Raw genomic sequence first — 22606 nt, 5'->3', positions numbered from 1 at the left:
TAGAAACTATCCAATAAAACAGATCAGATCGCATATCTGAAGTCATTAAAAATTCAGGAAGCAATTCTAAATATTAAATGAGCGTAAAACAAAATATTTTTTGTATTTTCTTGTATATAGCCTAAATGAGGCTAATTCTATTTTCTCCACAAATTGAACACTTTTAATTTTTTTTCCACTTGTAATTAATTAAACATACCAATTTATAAACTTTTTAACTGTTGTAGAAGATAATAAGAAATAGGGTAGATTTAATAATTGTTTCATTGCCATTTTAATTAAATCAGAACGAAAAATAAAGTTGAGGTTAATTCTATTTTCTCCGCTGCATATGTTTCAATTATTGATGCCTTTTATTGATGTCTTCTTTTTTTCCATTTATTGATGCCCTCTTTTTTAAATAATAGCCATATTAGGTACCAAATCTTTTAATATTCTTCTAGCGTGTGTGCATGAGGATTGTTTCGTTATTTGTTATTATCGTTTTTCGTGTGTATATGTGGATCATTTCGTTAATAAAATTTTTGAGTTGCTATAAGTTTCTAGTTTGATTTATACAACAATTTTTCTGGAGTTGATTTTGAAATTTCGTGTTATTTACAGTTTTTTTCAAAAACAATTTTTTTGCTTTCTATTTTGTAAAAACTCACTTAAATATGCTACAATATCAATGTAATTTTTTTGTTGAATCTTATATATAAATTTTATTTTTTTCAATTTCCTCTAAATACAAACTCATAATAAGTAACATATATATAGTTCAGTGCCGTGGCGTGGTACATTTGGGCCCCCCCCAAATCATTTTTTTGGGCCCTATTTTTGTGGCATCACATTACAGGATATATATGCGTCACATTTTTTCTAAAGGCTAAAAACATCAAAAATAAGACATATAAGTATAGACAAACGTATATGTACGGATAATTATCAGAATAATGTTTGTTATATTATATTGGTAATACTTCAAAACCTGTAATAAATCACATATTCACAATTGTCACAGAAATGACTTGTGGCGAACTTTCATACTTGCAAATTTGTTGATTATCTCCTCATAATTTAATTTTCTTGCCACATCGTTCTCAATTGACAGCATCGCCAGAGAAGACAAGCGGTCATCAACCATTGTTGACCTATAAAAAGTGAAAAGAAATGCATAGAGCTACATCTATTATGTATAAAGTAGCAAGATTAAATATACTGACCTATGAAAAGTCTTAATCAATTTTAGCTTGCTGAAGCTACGTTCAGCACTTGCGACAGTTACTGGTGAGGTAAGGATTATGCGTAACACAATGGCAAGATTTGGATAAGTTTCTTGCAGCTCTTCTTTATAAATGTAATTAAGAAAATCATGTGCAGATTTCATGTGAGTACTTTCTTTCTCCTGTACCACTATGACAAATCGTTTTAATTCCATTTCCAGATCATCCGAATCTATATCGCCAAGCTTTGCTTGCAAATTTTTGCAATATAAAGACAAAGAATTTTCTTTACAGATTTGAATAAGATTCTCAGAACGGTATAGGAAGTCATAGAGCTCTGTGATACTACTGACTTGTTCAAAACGCTCCTTTACTGATCCCATTGACATATCAAGGAGTGGTAAAAAGAAATCAACTTTAAACTTCTGTTCTAATTGGATGGTGTGAGCTTCATCGGCACACTCGTATGAATGAATCATCTTTTTTTGTCGGGAACGCACTTCTGGAAAAATTTTTGCAATGTCCAACACTTCTGCGATTTCTGATGCTTTCATGTGTGCGTCTGAAAATCCAGTTTCACGATATTGCTGAAGAAATGTATATGTGGCCTTTATTTCACTATCCAAGACATCAAGGGAAGTTGTAGAGGACTGCAGAAGCTTACTTGATTTGTTAATTTGGTATAAAACGTCATACCAAATAACGATTGACAATATGAATGGCCATGTCATCATATATTCCATCAGCGAACATACTTCTGTAGCTGTTGCGCCATCTCTCTTCTCTAGAGCATACACTTCCAATTTTTCTAATGCCTCTAATATCTCTTTCAGGTGATAGCGAAGAGGTTTCACACAGTTTATTCTACTTTCCCATCTGGTATCGGATTGAGGCTTGACAGAAATGGGTATACATGACTTTAAAATATGCCATCGAGCAGGAGATGATGAAAAGAGTGTATACAATCTTGAAAGAACTCCGAAAAAAGTAATTGCACTGTTGGATGACTTTGCACCGTCAACAATGACTAGATTAAGTGAATGGTTTGCACACGGAACATATAGAGCTTTGGGATTCATTTGAAGAAGCCTAGCTTGAACACCCTTTGCCTTTCCTTTCATGTTAGCACCGTTATCATAGGATTGGCCTCGACAGTCAAGAATATTTAATTCCCACTTTTTTGTCTGATCTAGAAAGGCATCCAAAAGCCCTTTTCCAGTGGTATCATCTACCTTGAGATATCCAAAGAAATTTTCAGAAATGTTGATACCTGTCCCAGGAATGCAAACTACTGATCGTAGGATTATGCTCATTTGTTCTTTATGTGAAACGTCTGGCGTACAATCCAAAATAATGGAAAAATATTTCGCTTTCTTTACTTTGGAAAGGTTTTCGGCTTCAATCTCCTTGGCTAACAATTCAATCAACTCATTCTGGGTATCATTGCTCAAATAATGTTCATTAGTTTCTTTCTTCTGAATCCGACGTAAAAGTTCATCGAGCACACTATCATACTTCGCCATCAATTCAAACAACCCAAGAAAGTTTCCATTGTTCTTGGAACCAATGACCTCTTGTGAACCACGGAATCCAAGATTCCTCGCAGAAAGAAATAGAGTGATGTCTAGTAATCGTTCCAATACTGCTCTCCAAAATTTTCGCTCTTTTTGAAGCAACTTGTATTGATGCTCATCAATGGTTGTTTGATTCATTATGCCTGCAATGTTGAATTTGGTAAAATATATAAATATTTATTATATTTAATGACAAAATTTTTTTTAAAACAGTTTACCTTTTCGTAATGTCATCCACTGTTCAAAGCACCTGAGATGTGTACTTCCTGTTTCATGATCATTCAGTTTTTTGGATAAACCTTCCCATGTGTTCATCCCTTGTCGGAATGGTGAATCTGATATACCAAAAAGTTTGCAACAGAAGCAAAAAACTTTATTACTTTTCATAGAATACACAAGCCATGACCGTACAATAGTTTCTCCATTCTTCATCTGTCGTTTATAATAAGTCACTGAAAATCGTCGTCTTTCTTGATTGTGTGGAAAATCTCAATTTGCTTTACACCACGTTCAACAATGTCACACCTCTGTGCATCAGAAACATTTTCTGGCCAATCAGAAGGATCATCACTGAGAAAAAGAAGTGGCAGTGTTGTGGCAGTTGGTATACACTCACAGATTGCCATATTAGAGTCTCCTTCAGCAGACAAACCAAAACAAGAAACAGAATCATTTTCTGCATTGGCTGTAACATCATTATTGGTTTCTGTTATTGCTACTGATTCACCATCAGCTTGAACTGCTGGTTTCAAAAATTGTGTAAGTTTGGGGTACTTAGTTATTACTTCCCTGGCTGCAGCTGCTTCTCTTCTCTTAGCTGCACCACTTTTCACTTTCTTCATTCCAATAATTAATACCTAAAAATAGAACAGATAGTTTATAAAATTTACTTTTAGGTCCTACTATAGTACTATACCTATTTAATTTATACAAATAAATTAAATGAAAAATAATAATGTCTCCTAAAAATAATAAACTTACCGGCTCAGCTGATTCAGCCACGCTCACTACGAATTTTGAATAATGACGATTGCGTTTCGGTTTAACCAACTACACACACATCATACAGTCAAATGAAGCAACTGACACGCAGAAATCAATATTTCAAATCGTATTTCAACTCACAATTTTTTATTACTATTCTAGAAAGTTATTAAAAAAATTAAAGAAAATACTTTTTAAAATATTATAAAATTTTAAAATGTTGTATTGCTGACGGCCCACCGGGAAATATCCCGGTGTGAAAACTCCATGTGAAATAGGAAAACTCATCTTTAAATAAACTGTTCATTATAATATAAATTTGTCAATCTAGTTTGTTTTATTTACATAATTTTTTGCATGCTATTTATGATATCATAATTTGTATTATAATTTTTATTGGTTTGTAACAATTCTATTTGTCGGTTAATATTTCTCTGTAATGTCTTCAAATTTTGATTTTATATTTATATCCAGAGTTTTAAATTGTTATTTAATCTTTTGAAAATGTAGTATGTTAACTACGAAACATGTCAAGATTAAAAAATTCCGTGTTTTTCATAAAAGTATGAGTAAAAATTTTAGAGTTAAGCTACTATATAGATACAGAAACTAAACAAGGATGTCCATTCTCATCAGTTGTTTTTTTTCACATTAAAATTGTCTTAGTAGCATTTATTTTATTTTATAGTTTGAATATAATTGATAATTATCTGTTAAAATAATAAAATGCCATAAAAAATTTTATCATTTTTTAAAAAACGGGCCCCTTATATCTCGTGGGCCCCCCCCAAATGGGGGGTTTGGGGGGTCTTTGCCACGGCACTGGATTACTGTTTTTGAAGTTTTTATATAATTTCGCTTCTTTTCGGTACTAGGTTGACATACTTTAGAAGAACTTTTATTTTCAAAATTTTAGGGACTAGTCAAATTTTTAAGGGTCTTGAGCTACCTTTTAAAAAAATTTTTTGTTCAAAAAAATTTTAAACCTAGTGTTATAGTATTATATATAACAAAGTAAAGGGGTAGGAACAGGTTTTTTTCAAAAAATTTTTTTTAAGAGTCACCCTAATACATATATATATATATATATATATATATATATATATATATACATATATTTATATATATATATACATATATATACATATATATATATATATATATTTATATATATATATATATATATATATATAATATATATATATATATATATATATATATATATATATATATATATATATATATATATACATTTATAAATTAGTAAAAACACTTATCTAAATTTCTTCAAGAAGTTGTTCTGCTATCAGTAGGCTCATCAGGAAGATGGCCTTGTCCTTTAAGAACATTGAGCACTCTATTTGTAAAATACACTAACATAATTTATTTACTTATATATATATATATATATATATATATATATATATATATATATATATATATATATATATATATATATATATATATATATATATATATATATATATATATATATATATATATATATATATATATATAAATATATATATATATATAAATATATATATATATATATATATATATATATATATATATATATATATGTATATATATATATATATTTATATATATATATATATATATATATATATATATATATATATATATATATATATATATATATATATATATATATATATAGGTATGTGCGTATCTGGCTTTTTACGGCATTGATTTCAAAGTAAAAATTTGTGACTTTTTTTCACAGCGTGCTTGAAGTCGGTGTGGTAAAGATGTATTTATTTGTCTTTTTTTTTAGAATTTTATATCAGCTTAGATTTTATTAAAAAAGTAGAATGTTTTATCTTGAATAAATTATGGTTTTTTTTTACGTGTAATAACTTTTTCAGTTTTTTTATTGCTATTTAAAATTTTGTTCTTGTTCTGGCACTGCATTGATATCGAAGGCATGTTGGTACATATTTGAATCTTTCCAGTCAACTGTATAAATCTATTTTTTATGTGCCTGCCAAATTTCAATAAAAAATATTCATGACCAAATACCGTATTTTTCGACCCAGTGGAGGTACCATTTCCACCTCTTTTAGTGTTACTGTTACTGTTACACTTTATAAAACTGTTTCTGCTATTGTTACTGTTGCTTTTTGTTATAAATTCTGTTTTTTTTTTACAGTTACCAGTGGTTTTCATTCGTTTTTAAATTTTGTTTCTGTTCCGGAGGTGCATTAATATTGAAGGCATGTTGGTACATATTTAAAATTTTTAAGGCAACTGTATACATCTATTTTCTATGTGCCTGCCAAATTTCATCAAAAAATATTCATGACCACATGCCATATTGTTCCGCGCAGTGGAGGTATGTATTTCCACTTCCGTTACATAGTGTTAGGGGGAGGGGCGGTTTTTGACAGTGGAGAATTCAGTATTTTTGATTTTTTTATTCATTATAATGATATATTTTATTAGAACTGTTATACAAACTTTATTTTTAATAGCCTTTTACTACTAAGGATATTTGGGTTTTCTCTTTTCAAAATTGTTAAATGATGTACACAAAAACTAACAAGTATAATTAAAGTGGTTATATATTAATTTTATTTTTGATAGCTAACTTCTTTCACCCACCAAAATTAGTGCAAAGACAAAATTCTGCCAAATAAAATTTAAAATGCTAAAATTAAAATTGTATAACACTATTTTACGATGATTCTGCATAAAATTCATTAAAAACATAAGCATTTTCTCAGCTTTTTCCATACCCATAATTTACCATATAGCCACCTTAAGCTTTATATGATATATAAAATTATACGTATATTTAAAAAAATTTTTATAGATTAATGGCGATTTTTTAAATCATTTAATTATGATTAATAGCCGACCCAATTAAATAGTAGTATTATGATTGTTGAATTTAATTTATTGCATCATGGGACCTTACAAGAAAACAAATCTTTTTTATGGTAAAGCTAAAACTTATTTAGCTTGTAATTTTCCAATACCAGCTCATTTAAATATTGGCTGTAGAAATGGACATGTACTGCATATATTTGGAACTAACAATGATTCATATAAAGTAACTGTAGAACTAATCGGTAAGTATTTTAACATCAAAATTTGTATAAGTCAGATTCAGCAACTAGTTAGAACATCGAAAGTCTTTGTAAACCATTTTTCACGAAATTCGAAACCATTTGTTGACATCTGCAACATGCTCTTTGCATACCAAATAACAACATCTGCTGTGGCACAAACATTGCAATTGAATGCAACCTCAATTGACTTTCCTACATGTTCTTCATTTTCTTCTCAACAAATCAGTGTTTCATCTGTATCAAATAGTGATCACTTATCTCCTTTATCTCGTCCTACTTTAAAAACCTCTTCTCATGAACCACTATCCAGTTTGAGAGCTGACCAGTTGAGTCCCAGAAAAAAGGTTATGAGAAAGAGATTAACCATTTTGGCAAACGAAATGGCAATTAAGAAGAGAAAGCATAAAGAGGATATTAAAGGTTTAAAAGATAAGACAAAGGCTAGAGCATACAGATTTAAATATCTAAATCAAGTTATTACTTGTAAGGAAAAGGTAATTTCTCAACTTAGAAAAAAATTAAAAGAAAAGTTTTTAAATTTACAGTTGAAAAAACTTTAAAATCATATTTTTTGTTTGAAACAACAGTTGACATCCACGCAAAGAACATTTTCTTATCAAAAAGTAATGTTAAGCCATCAACTTGCTGAAAAAAATTCTGCAATTCTTGTACTGCAAAACGACATTCTGAATTTACAAGAAGAGTTGGAGAAAATTCAGCAAGTAACACAAAACACCAAAAATGAAAAATGCTACTCAGCAGATATTAGGAGACTTATATATGACATGCTTGTGTGCCAAGTTCCTACACAAAGTGTGCCATCTCTGCTCCGTAAAATTGGGGAACATACTGGCTATCGATTTAGTCAAATTCCACATCGTACAACTGTAGAACAAATGATGCCTGAGCTTGGTGTGCTTTCAGACTTACAGGCTGCTGAGATAGCATTTACAACAAAGGATCTGACACTTGGATTTGATGCAACAACCCAGGAGGGTGTTCATGTAAATGCTGTGCACTTGACAACAGAATCAGTATGCATGGTTGTAGCTATTGATCAACTTCCTGGCGGTACAGCTTATGACTATCAGAGTCATATTACAAAGTCTATTGATAATCTCGCTAAGTTATATAGTGATTTCTATCAGCTCAAATATACTGACGTAAGAAGCACTATTATTGGGAACATAACAAATACAATGAGTGACAGAGTTGCAACAAACCATGCAACAATCGCAAAGTTAAACCTTGTTTGGCAGAAATCATTAAATGAACTAAACTGTCACTTTCACCCCTTAGACACAATGACCAGCTCTTGTAAGTCTTCACTTAAAGCATTAGAGACTTCAAAAGGGAAACTTTTTGGAAGAGACTGCATTGCAGCAAACATTGTTATACAGCTGAACAAACTTCGCTACAAGGATGCTAAAGGTACTCTAACTAATCTAAACCATTCTTTTACTTAAATATATTTAGTTTTCTGAATAAAATTTCGAGTTAAAATAAGATATTATAACTAGTGCATGTTTTTATTTCACATTCTTCTTGCAATTGCCAAAATGAGCTTTTTTATGATATTCATAGGTGATCCAAAAGGTTTTGTAACCTTTTTGGACCAACACAAGTTGCCCAGAGGATTGCTACCGCGCTATAGAGGCAACAGACTACATATGCTTTTTCACACGTGTGGTATTTTGATCGATCATTATGCCATATTAAAGATATTTCTGTGTTCTGGCTTGGCATTATGCGGAGGTCTGCAAAATAGTTTATTTCAAGACTTTACATCTGAAACAGGTATCTTTTTTCTTTTTTATACCTGTTCAGTTCATTTGATAAAGTGTTACACAATATTATAGGCTATAGAATTAACTACAAATATAGTTACAAATACAAATTACAAATAGACACTTGCAAGATTAACGGGGAGTAAAGACTATTATAAACAAAGATTATTCTTTGTTACTAATTAACTTTTTCACCTTAGGTATCCATGAGTTGTGTGTTTTAGCTTTAATTGGAAAGGTACTTTCTGGTCCTTGGATGACAAAATTTTATATTGCACCAGGTATGGGACTTGACTACATATCTGGCATTCAGGTAGTAAAAGATGTTTGGAACACTCTTATTGAGAGCAGCAAGAATCCTTTATCTCTACTTAAACGAAAAACTGATTTCTTTGGTAATGATATTGAAGATGTAGTTTTTGATTCAATAATCAGCTTTTGCCCAGTAACTGATGAAATGAGTAAAGCAATAGCTGACTGTCTTAATGCAGTTATTAGCGTCATTGACAGGCTGTACAAGCGGCAATTTGAAATGAGTTCTAATGATCACCTTAAAGACCAGACTAAGTCAGCTAGGCTTCACAACATTGATTCAGAAGAACTTATGGGTATGTTTAGCGCTGCAAAGCACAAAGCTCCAAATGCCACTCTTTGTTTTCTTTCTTCAAAACTTCGTGCTTGCAAAAATAAAACAACTGCACTGCTATGCAAAAAGCCAAATGATATTCAAAACAAATTGATATTATGGGCTATCTCTAATGCCAGAAAAAAGCGGTTTACAAATATGCAATGTCATAATGACCTGAAGTTAGAATTGATAAAACGAATACCAGATAAAATTCAGAAAAAAGAAAACTAAGAACGCAGAAATGTAGAAAAAATATCAAAAAATTGCATGCCTGATCAGGTAAAAGAAATGTTTCCTGACCTAGAAAATAATGATGCCTCAGATATTGAAGAAATTCTTATTGGAGCTTCTATTGGAAGAAGTATTTGCCACATGTAGTTCGATAATGCCACTAACACCCAGGATGTATATTACGGCAGAATTGTTGGCATTAAAAAGAAGAAAAGTGATGTATATATAGTTTCTTATTGGAAACCAAAAGAGAATGAAGATGATGATGGTGTTGAGTATGATGTGAGCAAATATCAACTTTCTGCAGACATAATAAGTGGTGATATGGTGATAACATAATAGAAATGTGTAATAAGGTATATGTTATTTTAAATAATAGTATGTCTTATAAACTCGCATTAACAGATATTATTTACAGATAGTAGGTTAATCTTTGTTTTTTATAATAAGTTTTACAGTGCCTAATGTATATCATATTCTCTACCCTCCCCTTTTTTTAAGATAATGAAAAGATTTATTATTATTTAATTTCTTTTTATGTATACATATATGTATATACATATGTATATAGAAATGTAATTTTAGGTAGTCGGTTAGTTACCGATATCCAACAACCAGGGTTGACCTGGTTGCAACGAGCTATGGGAAACCAAAGCTCATTTACTATCTGACATAAGCAAATTGCCTGGCTCATGACAATTAATGTTAATCATAATGATGGCTATACATTGTTTCTACCCAGAAAGACAGACTTTTGCTTGCATGGATTGAGAGATGTAAGTGTTTAGTTACAATAAATCAGTACACTCTAGGCAAATGGCATATGCCATTACCAGATAGTTACGCTAACACAATATAACTTTCTTTTCATTATAACTTATAATCAAATCTATTATATTTCAGGTTAAAAAGTATTGAAGGGTCTACTTCTATCGATTTTTTTGTTTGGTAATGGGAAATGTGTTGTGTATCAGGAGTTAAGTGATTTTGAATTTTTTTTTAAGTTAAGAAATCATTCTTATCTTCTCTAATTTATAATGGGTTTTTCAGTTATTGTGCTAAATATCTAATATAATTTCATTTATCTTTTATTGCAAGGTTTTAACTATGATGGCAGCTTGCTACTGTAGATATTTATCTTAAAGACCTCAAGATTATATTTATTAATTCAGTAATAACAGTTACATGTTAATTTATTATACATTAGTTAATTGTTCGCCTTAATTTTTTTTTTAATTTTATATATCTGATATATTTTATCTTATCTATCATTGCAAGGTTACGCAACATGATGAAAACCGCACGATTGCTTCGATGGATGTTGATCTTTTTCATATCAAGATTAAACCGGTTCATATTTTTTTAGAGATTGATTATGTTTATTATGCAATAATAACAGTTATATATTTATTTATTATCCGCGCCATAAGCCATCCTTATTTATTATCCGCGATATTATTTATTATAAGGCATCATAAATAGGTATGGCGATATTAATTTAGGGGTTTACTTTATTTTAGATATCATTGGATGTGGTTTCCTTTGCGTACTAAAGAATCGACTCTTTCTAGCTATGGATGTCACAGTTTTGTTTGCTTCAAAAACTAGGCTTTCTTCAAAGCCAGAATTCTGTTAAAAACATTATTAGGCAAAAAAGAAAATAATTATTATAGTCTAAATTTTTTGTTGAAGAAGTATGTTTTTAAAAAAATTATTTTTATTTTTTGCGGTTTCTTGGAATTTATATATAGTTAGATAGATATAAGGACTACTGAAAAGAAAATGAAGGAGAGCCGTGGTGGACGTGTCCCCCCCCCCCCCCATTGTTTAGATGGATATATTTTTGTAGGTTTTTAGTTGAACTATATGGTGTTTTATGATTATTTTTTTGTACTCCGGCCCCCACTGAAATATCACGCTATTTCCGATGTTATATTTCATTGAAAATCATTAGTAACGATAAAAAAAAGGCGAAAACCCTAAGGCTTTTAATGTATTTAAAGACCTATATGCATTTAAACATACGCTATAGAAATCCTAGCCTTGGTGCATATTTAATAAAATAAATATATATAGCCTTAACCATAAATATAAATATATATATATATATATATAATATATATATATATATATATATATATATATATATATATATATATATATATATATATATATATATATATATATATATATATATATATTGCAAAAAAACGCGATATTTTTTTATGCATATTTTATAAATTTTTGTTATAAATTTTACTATTACGTTTTAATCATTAAAAATATTTTGTTACTTAAATTCGAAACTTTTTTAATTACGTTTTTTAATCGTTTTGCACATTTTACTATTCCAAATTAAGCATCGGCGTTACCGCACCGTCGGTAAAAATGCGTAAAAATGCGTAAATTTGCGTAAAATGCGTAAATTTGCGTAAAATGCGTAAATTTGCGTAAATTTGCGTAAAAATGCGTAAATCTGCGTAAAAAGCGTAAAAAGCGTAAAAATGCGTAAAAATGCGTAATTACCGCGGTAATTTTGCGTAAAAATGCGTAATACGCAATTTTACCGCATTTATCACTTTTTACCGCATTTATCACTTTTTACCGTTTTTATCACTTTTTACCGCTTTTTATCACGATTTACCGCATTTTATCACAAATTACCTCTTTTTTTGCTGATTACCGAAAAACTAAAAAAAGATACTTTAAATTGCTTTTTGTATTTCTATTAGTAAATATTACATTTACAGTTTTAAACAAACAAGTTATTGATAAAAAATTAATCATCAGATATATCATCATCTGTCTCTAATAAAATGTTTGCAAGCTCAGATGCTCTGTACTTTTTTTTCTCATTCCCCTTCTAATTCGACTTCATTATATTACCTAATTTTGCTTTTTTGATTCTACTTTGATTGTGCTGGAGTGTCATTGGAATAAACAAAGAGACACTTTGAGTTTGGTCTTTACCTTGAGTCACTTCATACCCTTCTTGTTGAGCTAGAGTCCTTTGACTCTCTTGAGTATCTAACTGTAGCTGTTGTTGCTTATTAGGTTCAGGACCAGTTTGAGTATCTGATAAAGTTGGAGAAGCCTTTTCAAGTGCACCTCTTTTTTTAGTTTCAGTTTGACTATGTGATTTTCCCTGTTGGTGAGTCTTCTTAGTTGGTGGTGTGACATGTGGTAATTCATACGGCTCTTCTTCGCAAGTTTTTTCCCAATTGTTGAGGTTAGAAGGAACCCTTGCGTAATTTTGACTCACAAAAACTAACATGCTAGTGTTTTCTGGTTTTACATTATGTCTAAAATCAGTAACTGTCCTACCTCCTACTGAAAACATTCTTTCTGATGAAGCAGAAGTCACAGGTATAGCCAAGTAACTTCTAGCCAGACCAGCTAGCAAAGGTAACTCATTTTTATTTTGCTTCCACCATTCTAAAGCATCCACATCCCTTTCAGGTAAGGCCATAGTCTGATACTTTTCAAATTCAAGCATCAAGGGTGGCTTGAGCTTTGATTGGGTAGGCTGTGAAGTCCCAGGGCGATGCGCTGAAACCTGCCTCCTGTCTTTCAAAAACTCAAGGTCCACTGGATCCATTGTTTCGTCAAGATCTGATGTTTCTAGCGAAGTATGATCATCAACCAATGACTCGCAGAACTGGATTGTGGTTGGGTGATTGTCAACCAATTCCTTGATGGCGGCTTCCCTTCCTTCCTCACTGTTTGCAATATTTTTGAGTGTATATCCTCTATAATATGGGTGCAGAAGTGAACCCACATTATAGTATTTGACTCCAACGCCATAATTAGGTAAACCCTTCTCAAATTCTTTCATGAAGTTGTGTAGGCACTCTGCAACTTGAGGGTCACGCTCTTCAATGTCATTTATGGTTCTTTTGCAAAGCAAGTGGAGATTTAATATGTCTTTTTGAACTTTATGCATAGTCACTAGATTTTCAGAAGACCAGGAATCAGAGCATCGCTTACATTCTGCCAGAAATGGTAAAATGTTGTAAATACTAATAAACTCTAACTCATCCGGAATCAAACTTTGAAGATCTGGTTTGTTTAGAGTTTCTAGAGCAACCAGTAAACCAGCCTTCAATCTGAGGATTGACTTAAGCATCATAAAGTTAGAATTCCATCTTATTACAATTGGCTGAATGATCTTTACTGGTTCTATATTTGCTTCCACGCACGCTTTCTTGATGTCCTGCCAGTCTAATGAACTTTGGTGGGTCCTTTGAGCAAGTCCTTTACATTTCTTAATTATACCATTGATTCCTTCTGATTTTTCTACAGCCTTTGTTAAACAAGTGTTGAGCAGATGATCGGCACAGGTTAGATGATCACTGATCTCTTTGCTTTCCGTGATTGCTTTCTTCATGTTGGCTGCAGCATCAGTAACACCCACTTTGTAAAGGTCTTCCCTCTGAAGACCAGGAAATTGAGAAATCATGTGGTCTATTCCTTGTGCAAGCAAAACCCCTGTATGTCTCCCAATAAAGTTTTGGCAATCCAAAGATAAGTTTTTGAGTTCAAAGTCTTTGGTAACATAATGCAATGTAAGGGAGACGAAGGGATCACCATTTCTTGCAGTCCATCCATCTGTAGTGAAAGCTGCCATTTCGCAATGCGGGATGTCTCTCTCAATTTGCATTTTTACATCACGTCTTAGATTGCGATAAATCATTGGTAGCTTGAATTTGGATAAGGTGGTTGGACTTTTTAGGTTGGCTTGTGGACAAAGATAATTCAGCAGCATTTTGAAGCCAGCAGTTTCAATAACGTGAAACGGGAGGTTAGAGAGAACTAGTGAAAGGGTTAGGATGATATCAAATTCCAACTGTTGAGCACTTTGTGAAGGCCACTTTATTGTTTCAGTAAAGTCGTCCATTTTTGTTTGGTGACTTGATGATGCATCATGTGGGAGGTTATCAAGCCTTTTGTTTTTATTAATAGGACCAAAATATCTTCTTATGGTACTGGACTTATCAGCCTCTGCCTGAGCATTCCTCTTTTCTTGAAATTTCTTCTCTTTATTTTCGTTATCGAATTTTTGCATCTGGTAAAAAGATAGCGGATTGCAGGATCTGAAATAAAATAGTGGAATTATATATGTTTAAAAGGATGCGAATTACAATGTTTCAGTAGTAGATAGTTCATAAAAAATAAATACATGAACCACAAGACACATTAGTGTTTTTTTAAAAATTCTAAATAATTTTTTTTTTATCATGTTGCATTTTACCATGGACATATAAGAAATGGACGTGCAACCTATTGTTTTTTTTGCGAACCATGCTCGTTGCGCATAGTTAGAAATCTTTTGTTTTAAGCAATAGAAATTAAATTATATTAAAGTCTGTCGGATTTAACGAAAATTTTTGGACTCGTCTAACCAGTCATTTCAACTTCCTCTCATTTATTAAAGATAACAGCAAAAGAACCAAGTTTTAAGCTTAATTTTATATAGATAGACATTCTTAATACCTTAAGAAATAACGCGGACAATGAAAAGAAATTGAGATCATTTGTTTGACTACCTTAGTACATGTATAACTTGAGATAAAATAAATAATACAAAATCAAATTGTTTTGTAGCTACCTAGAGCACAATGGTTTCATGTCTAGGGAATTACTCCATCTATTATATTGCTGTAGACATCCAGTTTATGAATATTATAGAATTTTCTATTTTTATGTTTAACAACAGAAATATATACAGTAAAGGATAAATAACTTATACATAAAATGAATGTAAATACAATAAAGAAAAAAATAATATGTCACAGTTTTAAAGAATTTAGCAAAGTCAATTTATGGCAAACCGCAAGAATAACTAAGTATTTAATATTAACATAAAATGATTTACCAGCTATATATAAACTAATTTTTATTTGACAAAAACAAATGGGTTATTATGAGCTTATTATGACAATTGAAATAATATATGAAATATGAAAAGCGAAAACATGAAATATCTGACCGCATTTTGCAAGATAATTATAAATTTGAATAACTTTTTAAAAGGTTATGCTTTATCAAATGAATTATAAAAAAGTCTATAAGAAAATACACCTACTAAAAAAATAATGCATTAAGGAATATAAATTATGGAGCTTATAAAGTAGCCGAGGCAAAAAATGGCGACATGTAGGAAAAAATACTAAAAAAATACACAAAATTAAGGCTGGTGAATGAAGGACCAAGGAGTTGAATGAAACCAGATCTTAATAAAAAATTTAATTTAAGCTTTTTTATACTTCGCTATACTTTTTTTAGTCATTTTAAAATTATCCATACAGATCTATTTTATCATTGACAGACTTTGTTTACACGAAAAAAGTTCCCAAATTTACAAATATTTATCTTGAAAAAATGATGAAAATCTGTTCGTGCCGACAACTAATTTCCTTTACCTTATTTACCTGTAATTTGTTTAGTAATTTGTCAACGCGTGAAGTAGTTACTTTATCCTGAAGTACAGTCTTATTAAACAAATGCTATAAAAGTTTAAACTAATACCACGTGATCAGAGGTTCTGTTTTTAAACTGTGGGCAGCCATTTTAATAAATTTTTTTGTTGACTGATGAAAATTTAGAGTTAGGGCCTCTTTATATGGAAAGTGGGCTGGCTCGGCAAACGAGCCAGCCCGTTTACCGAGATCTCGACGTTGTCCTTATTTCAACTTAATTTTATTTTGCGTTTATATGAATAAACAAACTAGCCCGGATCGCTATCCGGGCCAGCTCGTTTATTTATATAAACGCAAAATTTTTCGAAGCCAGTTTTGGCCTCTCAAGAAGGCGGCGGATACAACGAACGGCTATATGAAAATTAAGAAACTAATGATAATCAAATTTTATATCTTAAGCTCAAATATTGATAAGTTTCAAATAAAAATCTATTTTTTTGTTTAGCATAAGATTTTTTTCATAAAAATAACGGAATATTACATAATTACATAAACTTCAAGTATAAATATTTTTTTATTTAACAAAACATATTCTTACAATAGCTTGTTGTATGTTAACTTTCTGCTTTTCGTTTTTTAGAATAAATATGAGCCCATAATTATGAAAGTGGTCTAAGTCATATTTCTTATTTCGAGATATTTAATGATTCGCATTTGAATAAATTAAAAATTCCGTATAACGTTGTAATTACAACTACTTTTTAAAGGTTCATTTTTGACGATATCGTAAAAATTACATTGAATATATTTAGTTTAAAATCATGTCGTGTGAAATAAGTGATAAATTCATTTTTTTTTTAATTTTGACTTAGACCACTTTCATAATTATGGGCACATATGATAAAACACAGATTCTCAGTAAAACTAAGTAGGAGTTTTAATTTTAGTTTGTTTCAATTTAGTTTGTTTAATAGTAGTGAAGAAAAAGTATTTGTTTACTTGTGCAGAAATCTCAAATTTAAAATAATTAGCATTTGCAATATAACTTACGTACCTTTTAGTTCTTAACTACCCAATGCTTGTGCTAGAAGCAGGGGCCTGTACAGGAATTTTTTTGGATAAGTCGCAATTTTAACCCCTTCCCAATAATGTTAAATTTTAGCATCCCCCCCCCCCCCCCTTCCTCATTGAGAAACGCATATATGAGGTAAGACGGCTTAGTGTATGTACAAACGTAAGTCCGAATTTAATTTTTAGTGTTTAAAACCCTTACTTTCTTTTTATATTGTTCAAAATGCAAGTAATTAAAAAGATACACAGCTTTGTATAAAACAATTGGGGATGTCCATTGATATATTTTAATATATGCTTGTTGTTAACTGTAGTCTTCTTCTCCTGATGATAAATATCAAAAGAATTTGACTAAAACTTTACTAAGGGTTTAATTGAAATGGAAGTCCGGAATTTGTTCTCTAAGAAATAATAACTTTTATTTTTTTTAAATTAACAAAAGAAAATATTTAAAAAAAGAAGTACTTTATAACTTAATAAAAAAGGTATGTCCATTCAAGTTTTTTATTAATTTGTTTAAGTCAAAAATTAAAACAACCTCCGTTTAATATATAAATCGTTTTTTAATAAACTTTAGACCGTTCTCGATTTGAAAAGCGCTATAATAAAATACCAAATCGTAAATCTAACTGTTATCCCGGATTAATAACTTCTTACCATCCGTTCGAACAATTAACCTTGTATAGTTTGCTTAATTATTGCTTTAGTTTGCTATAATTATTCGCTCTGTTTGCTTTTATCTACCGACGCATCATATTTATTCAAAATATTGAAGTTGTGAAAAAATATATAAAGATACATATTTTGGGTATGTCCAGCGACGTAGCAGACATCCCCTAGATACGCCCTGAGAAGGTTAGTAGCACAACTGCATGTTGCGTTATTGAAAATATAAAATTTGTCAAAATTGTAGGTAGACACCACTGCCGCTTACCATTCAGTTGTGTTATCAACCTTCTAGCACACTGTATTGGGTAACTAAGAACTAATAGGTACATAAGTTATACATAAATATTAATTTAATCGTAAATTGCACATAAAAAAATTATATTGAATATTTTGAACTTTAACATTTAAATTAACAATTTCTTTAATTGTCTAATTTTTTTTTAAACATTTCATTTCTATAAACTTTTTAAAAATTTGTTTCATTGTCTTGTTTTTCTTTCAAAACTGTTTAATTATTTTCTTTCATATTGCAATAGTCTTATTAGATGTACATCGGTTCACCGCTAAGAGCTCTGATCGCCGCCATCTTGGAAGGCCAATTTTTGCTTCAATATTTTTTCGAAAACAACAATAGAATACGCTATCTAGTTATATTTTGAGATCAGTGGTTTAAAATATACTAAATTATAGTAAGAGTAAAACACTTACTTTAAATGAGCTTTAACTCCACTGGTGCTACCTTGAGACAGCTTAATCACTTTTTTGCACTTATTGCACTCAGCAAATCCTGATTTTCTGCCAGAGCCAGAGATGTTATCCTCTTCTCTGTCTAGCTTGGTAAAATAATTCCAAAGAGACATTGTTTCTTGAAGATGGTTTGATTCGGTAGTGATTTTGGTATACTAATCAGATCACTAAAGAACTTTGAGGTTGTTAGTCTTTCTTGACTTTTGTCAAGCTTATATAGGAGACTAATTTAATTTTAGAGGGTAATTAATTATTTAACAACTATCTGACTTGATAAAAACAAAGTAATTTTTTACCATAATAATTACCGCTTATACAAACTTTTATGACAATTTACCGAAATTACCGATTTTTACCGCTTTTACGCAGTTTTACCGTATTTACGCAATTTTACCGTTTTTACGCATTTTTACGCATTTTACGCATTTTTACGCATTTTTACCGATTTTACGCATTTTTACGCAATTTTACCGTCTTCTGTTACAAGAAAGCGTAAAAATGCGTAATACGCATTTTTACCGCATACGGTAAAAGTGCGTAATACGCATTTTTACCGCACTGCGGTAAAAATGCGTATTACGCGTTTTACCGCATTTTACCGCATTTTACCGAATTTTTTTTACCGCCGGTGCGGTAACGCCGATGCTTATTCCAAATCAAGCGCAAATTAACAATGATTCTATTACAAAGCTGCCGTTAGCCGAACGCGAGTTTTATACGTATGTTGCATTTTTCTTACGCAATGCTTCATAAAAAATAATGTTACTTAAAAGAGCATAACTTTTTTTGTAATGATTCTTTTTTCATAAATTTTTCACCATTTTATTACAAATTCAAAGCTCTTTCGAACCATATAAAAAAACTTGAATAAATAAATGGTTTGAAATTTTTACACACGTACCTAATATATATATATATATATATATATATATATATATATACATATATATATATATATATATATATATATATATATATATATATATATATATATATATATATATATATATATATATATATATATATATGTATATATGTATATATATATATATATATATATATATATATATATATATATATATATATATATATATATATATATTTATATATTTATATATATATAGGCTGTTTTTCTTTCTGTAGGTTCATCCAGTAGTTTTCTTATGAACCTACTAATGGAGAAACTGCCTGTCGAAGTAAAAATTAGATTATTACAATATTTTTAATAATTTATTAATGCTATCTTATTTTAAGAACATTAGGCACTCTCTCATTATATATGTATGTATATAAATGTAAATCTCTCTCTCTCTCTCCTCTCTCTCTCTCTCTCGCTCTCTCTCTCTCTCTCTCTCTCTCTCTCTCTCTCTATATATATATATATATATATATATATATATATATATATATATATATATATATATATATATATATATATATATATATATATATATATATGTATATAAATATATATGTATATATATATATATATATATGTATATATATATGTATATATATATATATATATATATATATATATATATATATATATATATATATATATATATATATATATATATATATATATATATATATATATATACTTTGAATTGTTTAAATGTTAAACAATTTAAAGTAAATGGAAAGAAAAATAAATTAAAATTGGATGAATCATGCTATAACAAAGTAAAAATTGTAATTTTTTACAAATATTTTGTTGTTTATGTTTACAATCTGGCTGTACTACACATCCCAGAAGCCTTTGCGTTAGGAATTACAAGAATTTAATGCGAATTTTGCCAAGTCGGACCCCACTGTTTTACACCATGAACTGGGATTTAAAAAACGCCTTTGTGATGGGTTCTGTTGATATAAAAGAAAAACACAGGACGTATACTACATCTAATAACTCCCGTAGGGCAAATCGCTCCTATAAACTAACTGATTAATGTGGAAATGTTAAAAAGATTTGCAAAACTTACTTCAAAGACACATTGCAGATTCCTGATGGGACAATAACAAATATTTTATAAAAGGCAACTATAAAAGGCAAATGTGGATTTACAATCTTGGAATCCACGATGAAAACTTAAAGACAGGTTTTATGTATGTATTGAGTGAGGAACAAGCATCCAGAGGTACTCAAGATATAGGTTGGTGTATCCTCAAGCATGTTTTTCGACACATACCAGAAACCGTGACCCATTTAGTATTGTATAGCGATAGTTGCGGTGAACAAAATCGTAATATAAAAATGTTTCTTATGTTACAGTATATTTTGCACAAATCTCAATTTCTGAAAACCATTAAACAGAAATTTTTTGTACCAGGGCATAGTTTTTCCTCCTGCGACCGAGACTTTGCTGTGATTGAAAAAGCCAAAAAAATGAAGGACCAAATTTTTGTTCCAGATCATTGGATAGACCTTATTAAAAATGCAAAGAAGAGGGCCCCAATATTTATTGTAAGAAAAATGGAGACCCATGAATTTCTTAGTACAAAATCATTGGAGAGTGGGAAAACCAATAGAAAAAATTAACAAATGGCGAAAAAGTTTTATGGCTAAAGACATGTTGGATAAAATTGGAAAAAGGATCACCACGCTCATCAAATGAAGCAAACACATTTAGAAAGTGACACATTCATGTTGCTGGACGTAACAAAGCGAAATCGTGGACGGCCATCTACCACTATCAATGTTGAACTTGAGTCCTTGTACCCCAATGGTAGAAAACTCACAAGAGAAAAGCTAAGTGATCTTTTTGAGCTGATACAATTCATACCACCTGTCCATCATCCCTATTATCTTGCTCTTAAAGGTGACGAGGAGGCAACTGATTTGGGTCTCACAGATGATTCTGGTGACGTAAGACATAAATTAGTGCATGCTACATATATAAAAGAATCATTAACAAGTCATTAACAAAACATCCATTTAGCCTAACCAACACTATTAACAATATTTTAAAAATTTTGAAGAGGCAGAGTTGCCTAAGATTTCTGTTATTGCATAACACAGTAATATAGTGTCCTAATTTTTTAGTAGATATACCAGTGTATTTTTTCACCTATCTTTATAATAAATACTATTTTTCTGATAATGATACTTTTTCCTGCCCTTCAAATAATAATAAAAAACCAAGTCACAAATGCGTATCACCAGATCAAAATATAAAAGTTAACTGAAAATAATTATTGATAAAGCTAATTCTATTTGCTACCGCAAATATTAACTATTATACATTTTATGGTTTTATCAAATGTACCGCAATTTAAGTATGCTATAATAAAATCTAAAATGTTATCTACACTTATATAATTATTAACAATAATTATATAAGTGTAGATACAAAAGATGCACCGCACAAATTTGCTTAAATATTTACAAAATATTGGATCAGCACATGGTGAGGCTAATTCTATTTTCTTCACTGCATTATAAATAAATAAATGCAATAAAATAAGTAAAAAAATAGCAAAAGTTAATAAGAATAAACTAAGCTCTTATCTATCAAAAAGTACGTTTTTCGCGTTATTAATAGAGTAGAGTTAACTTCAATGGAGCACCTTCTTAAATGGTCCTTTTGAATTTACTTTCAAAATAAAATATAATTTACATATATTTTGCATTTTCTAAGTAAACTATTTTGTTTTCCTTCTTTTGACAGATTTTAAAAGTTATGCTAAAAAAATGCATTTGATCTCTTTTTTTTTTTAAACATCTTCGCTTCCAACAAGGCTGCAAGCAATCACTAATTAAAGTTGGAAGTTAATGGAAGAGAAAAGATGAAGATTGAAGGACGACTTAAAGGATTGCAAATTATATGAATCAGGAAAGCAAGATAAGGAAGCGAATTCCAAAGAGCTGATGTTTGAAGAAAAAAACTAGACAAACAAGCGTTTTTGGAGCACTTAGAAACAGTCACAAAAAAATGATGAGACTTAATTGAATGACGAATAACACGAGAATGAATTTTAGTAGATAGCACAAGAGACACTATCTCTTTAGAGCAGTGCCCATTATAGTATTTGTAGAAAAGAGAAAGGGAAGCAACATTACGACGATGTGATAAGAGAAAGGGCATCAAAAGAAGATCCGCCCCAGATATTTCAACAGTATTCCATACAAGTGCGGATTTGAGATTTATAGAGATAGAGAATAGAATCCAAAGAAAGAAAGTGACGAGCTCGATAAA

At 30.2% G+C, this 22606-nt stretch overlaps 2 protein-coding genes and 1 long non-coding RNA gene across 3 annotated transcripts in view; 1 reads left to right on the top strand and 2 right to left on the bottom strand.

The window, feature by feature from the left end:
- The window catches only part of LOC101240604 (large ribosomal subunit protein eL27), a 47465-nt gene extending 28667 nt beyond the window's left edge, over positions 1–18798 (bottom strand). The window contains exon 1 of the mRNA XM_065803344.1: positions 18786–18798. The gene's annotated coding sequence lies outside the window, so the exon portion shown is untranslated. The remainder of the gene's footprint in view (positions 1–18785) is intronic.
- LOC136083715 (zinc finger MYM-type protein 1-like) lies at positions 774–3223 on the bottom strand. Its single transcript, XM_065803340.1, has 3 exons — positions 2998–3223; positions 1206–2922; positions 774–1133 (listed from the first exon to the last, which is right to left on the bottom strand). Exons 1-3 carry the CDS (start codon positions 3209–3211, stop codon positions 998–1000), a joined length of 2067 nt encoding a protein of 688 aa, XP_065659412.1. The 5' UTR covers positions 3212–3223; the 3' UTR covers positions 774–997.
- Positions 9576–10662, top strand: LOC136084254 (uncharacterized). Its single transcript, XR_010640430.1, has 3 exons — positions 9576–9860; positions 10090–10280; positions 10408–10662. It is a non-coding gene; the product is annotated as an uncharacterized LOC136084254 (long non-coding RNA).
- Positions 18799–22606: the final 3808 nt, after the last annotated feature.

Source organism: Hydra vulgaris, chromosome 08 (assembly GCF_038396675.1).
Source record: "Hydra vulgaris chromosome 08, alternate assembly HydraT2T_AEP".
NCBI classification, from domain to species: domain Eukaryota; kingdom Metazoa; phylum Cnidaria; class Hydrozoa; order Anthoathecata; family Hydridae; genus Hydra; species Hydra vulgaris.
Note: the sequence above shows the minus strand (reverse complement) of the source record. Positions and strands in the feature narration are given on the sequence as shown.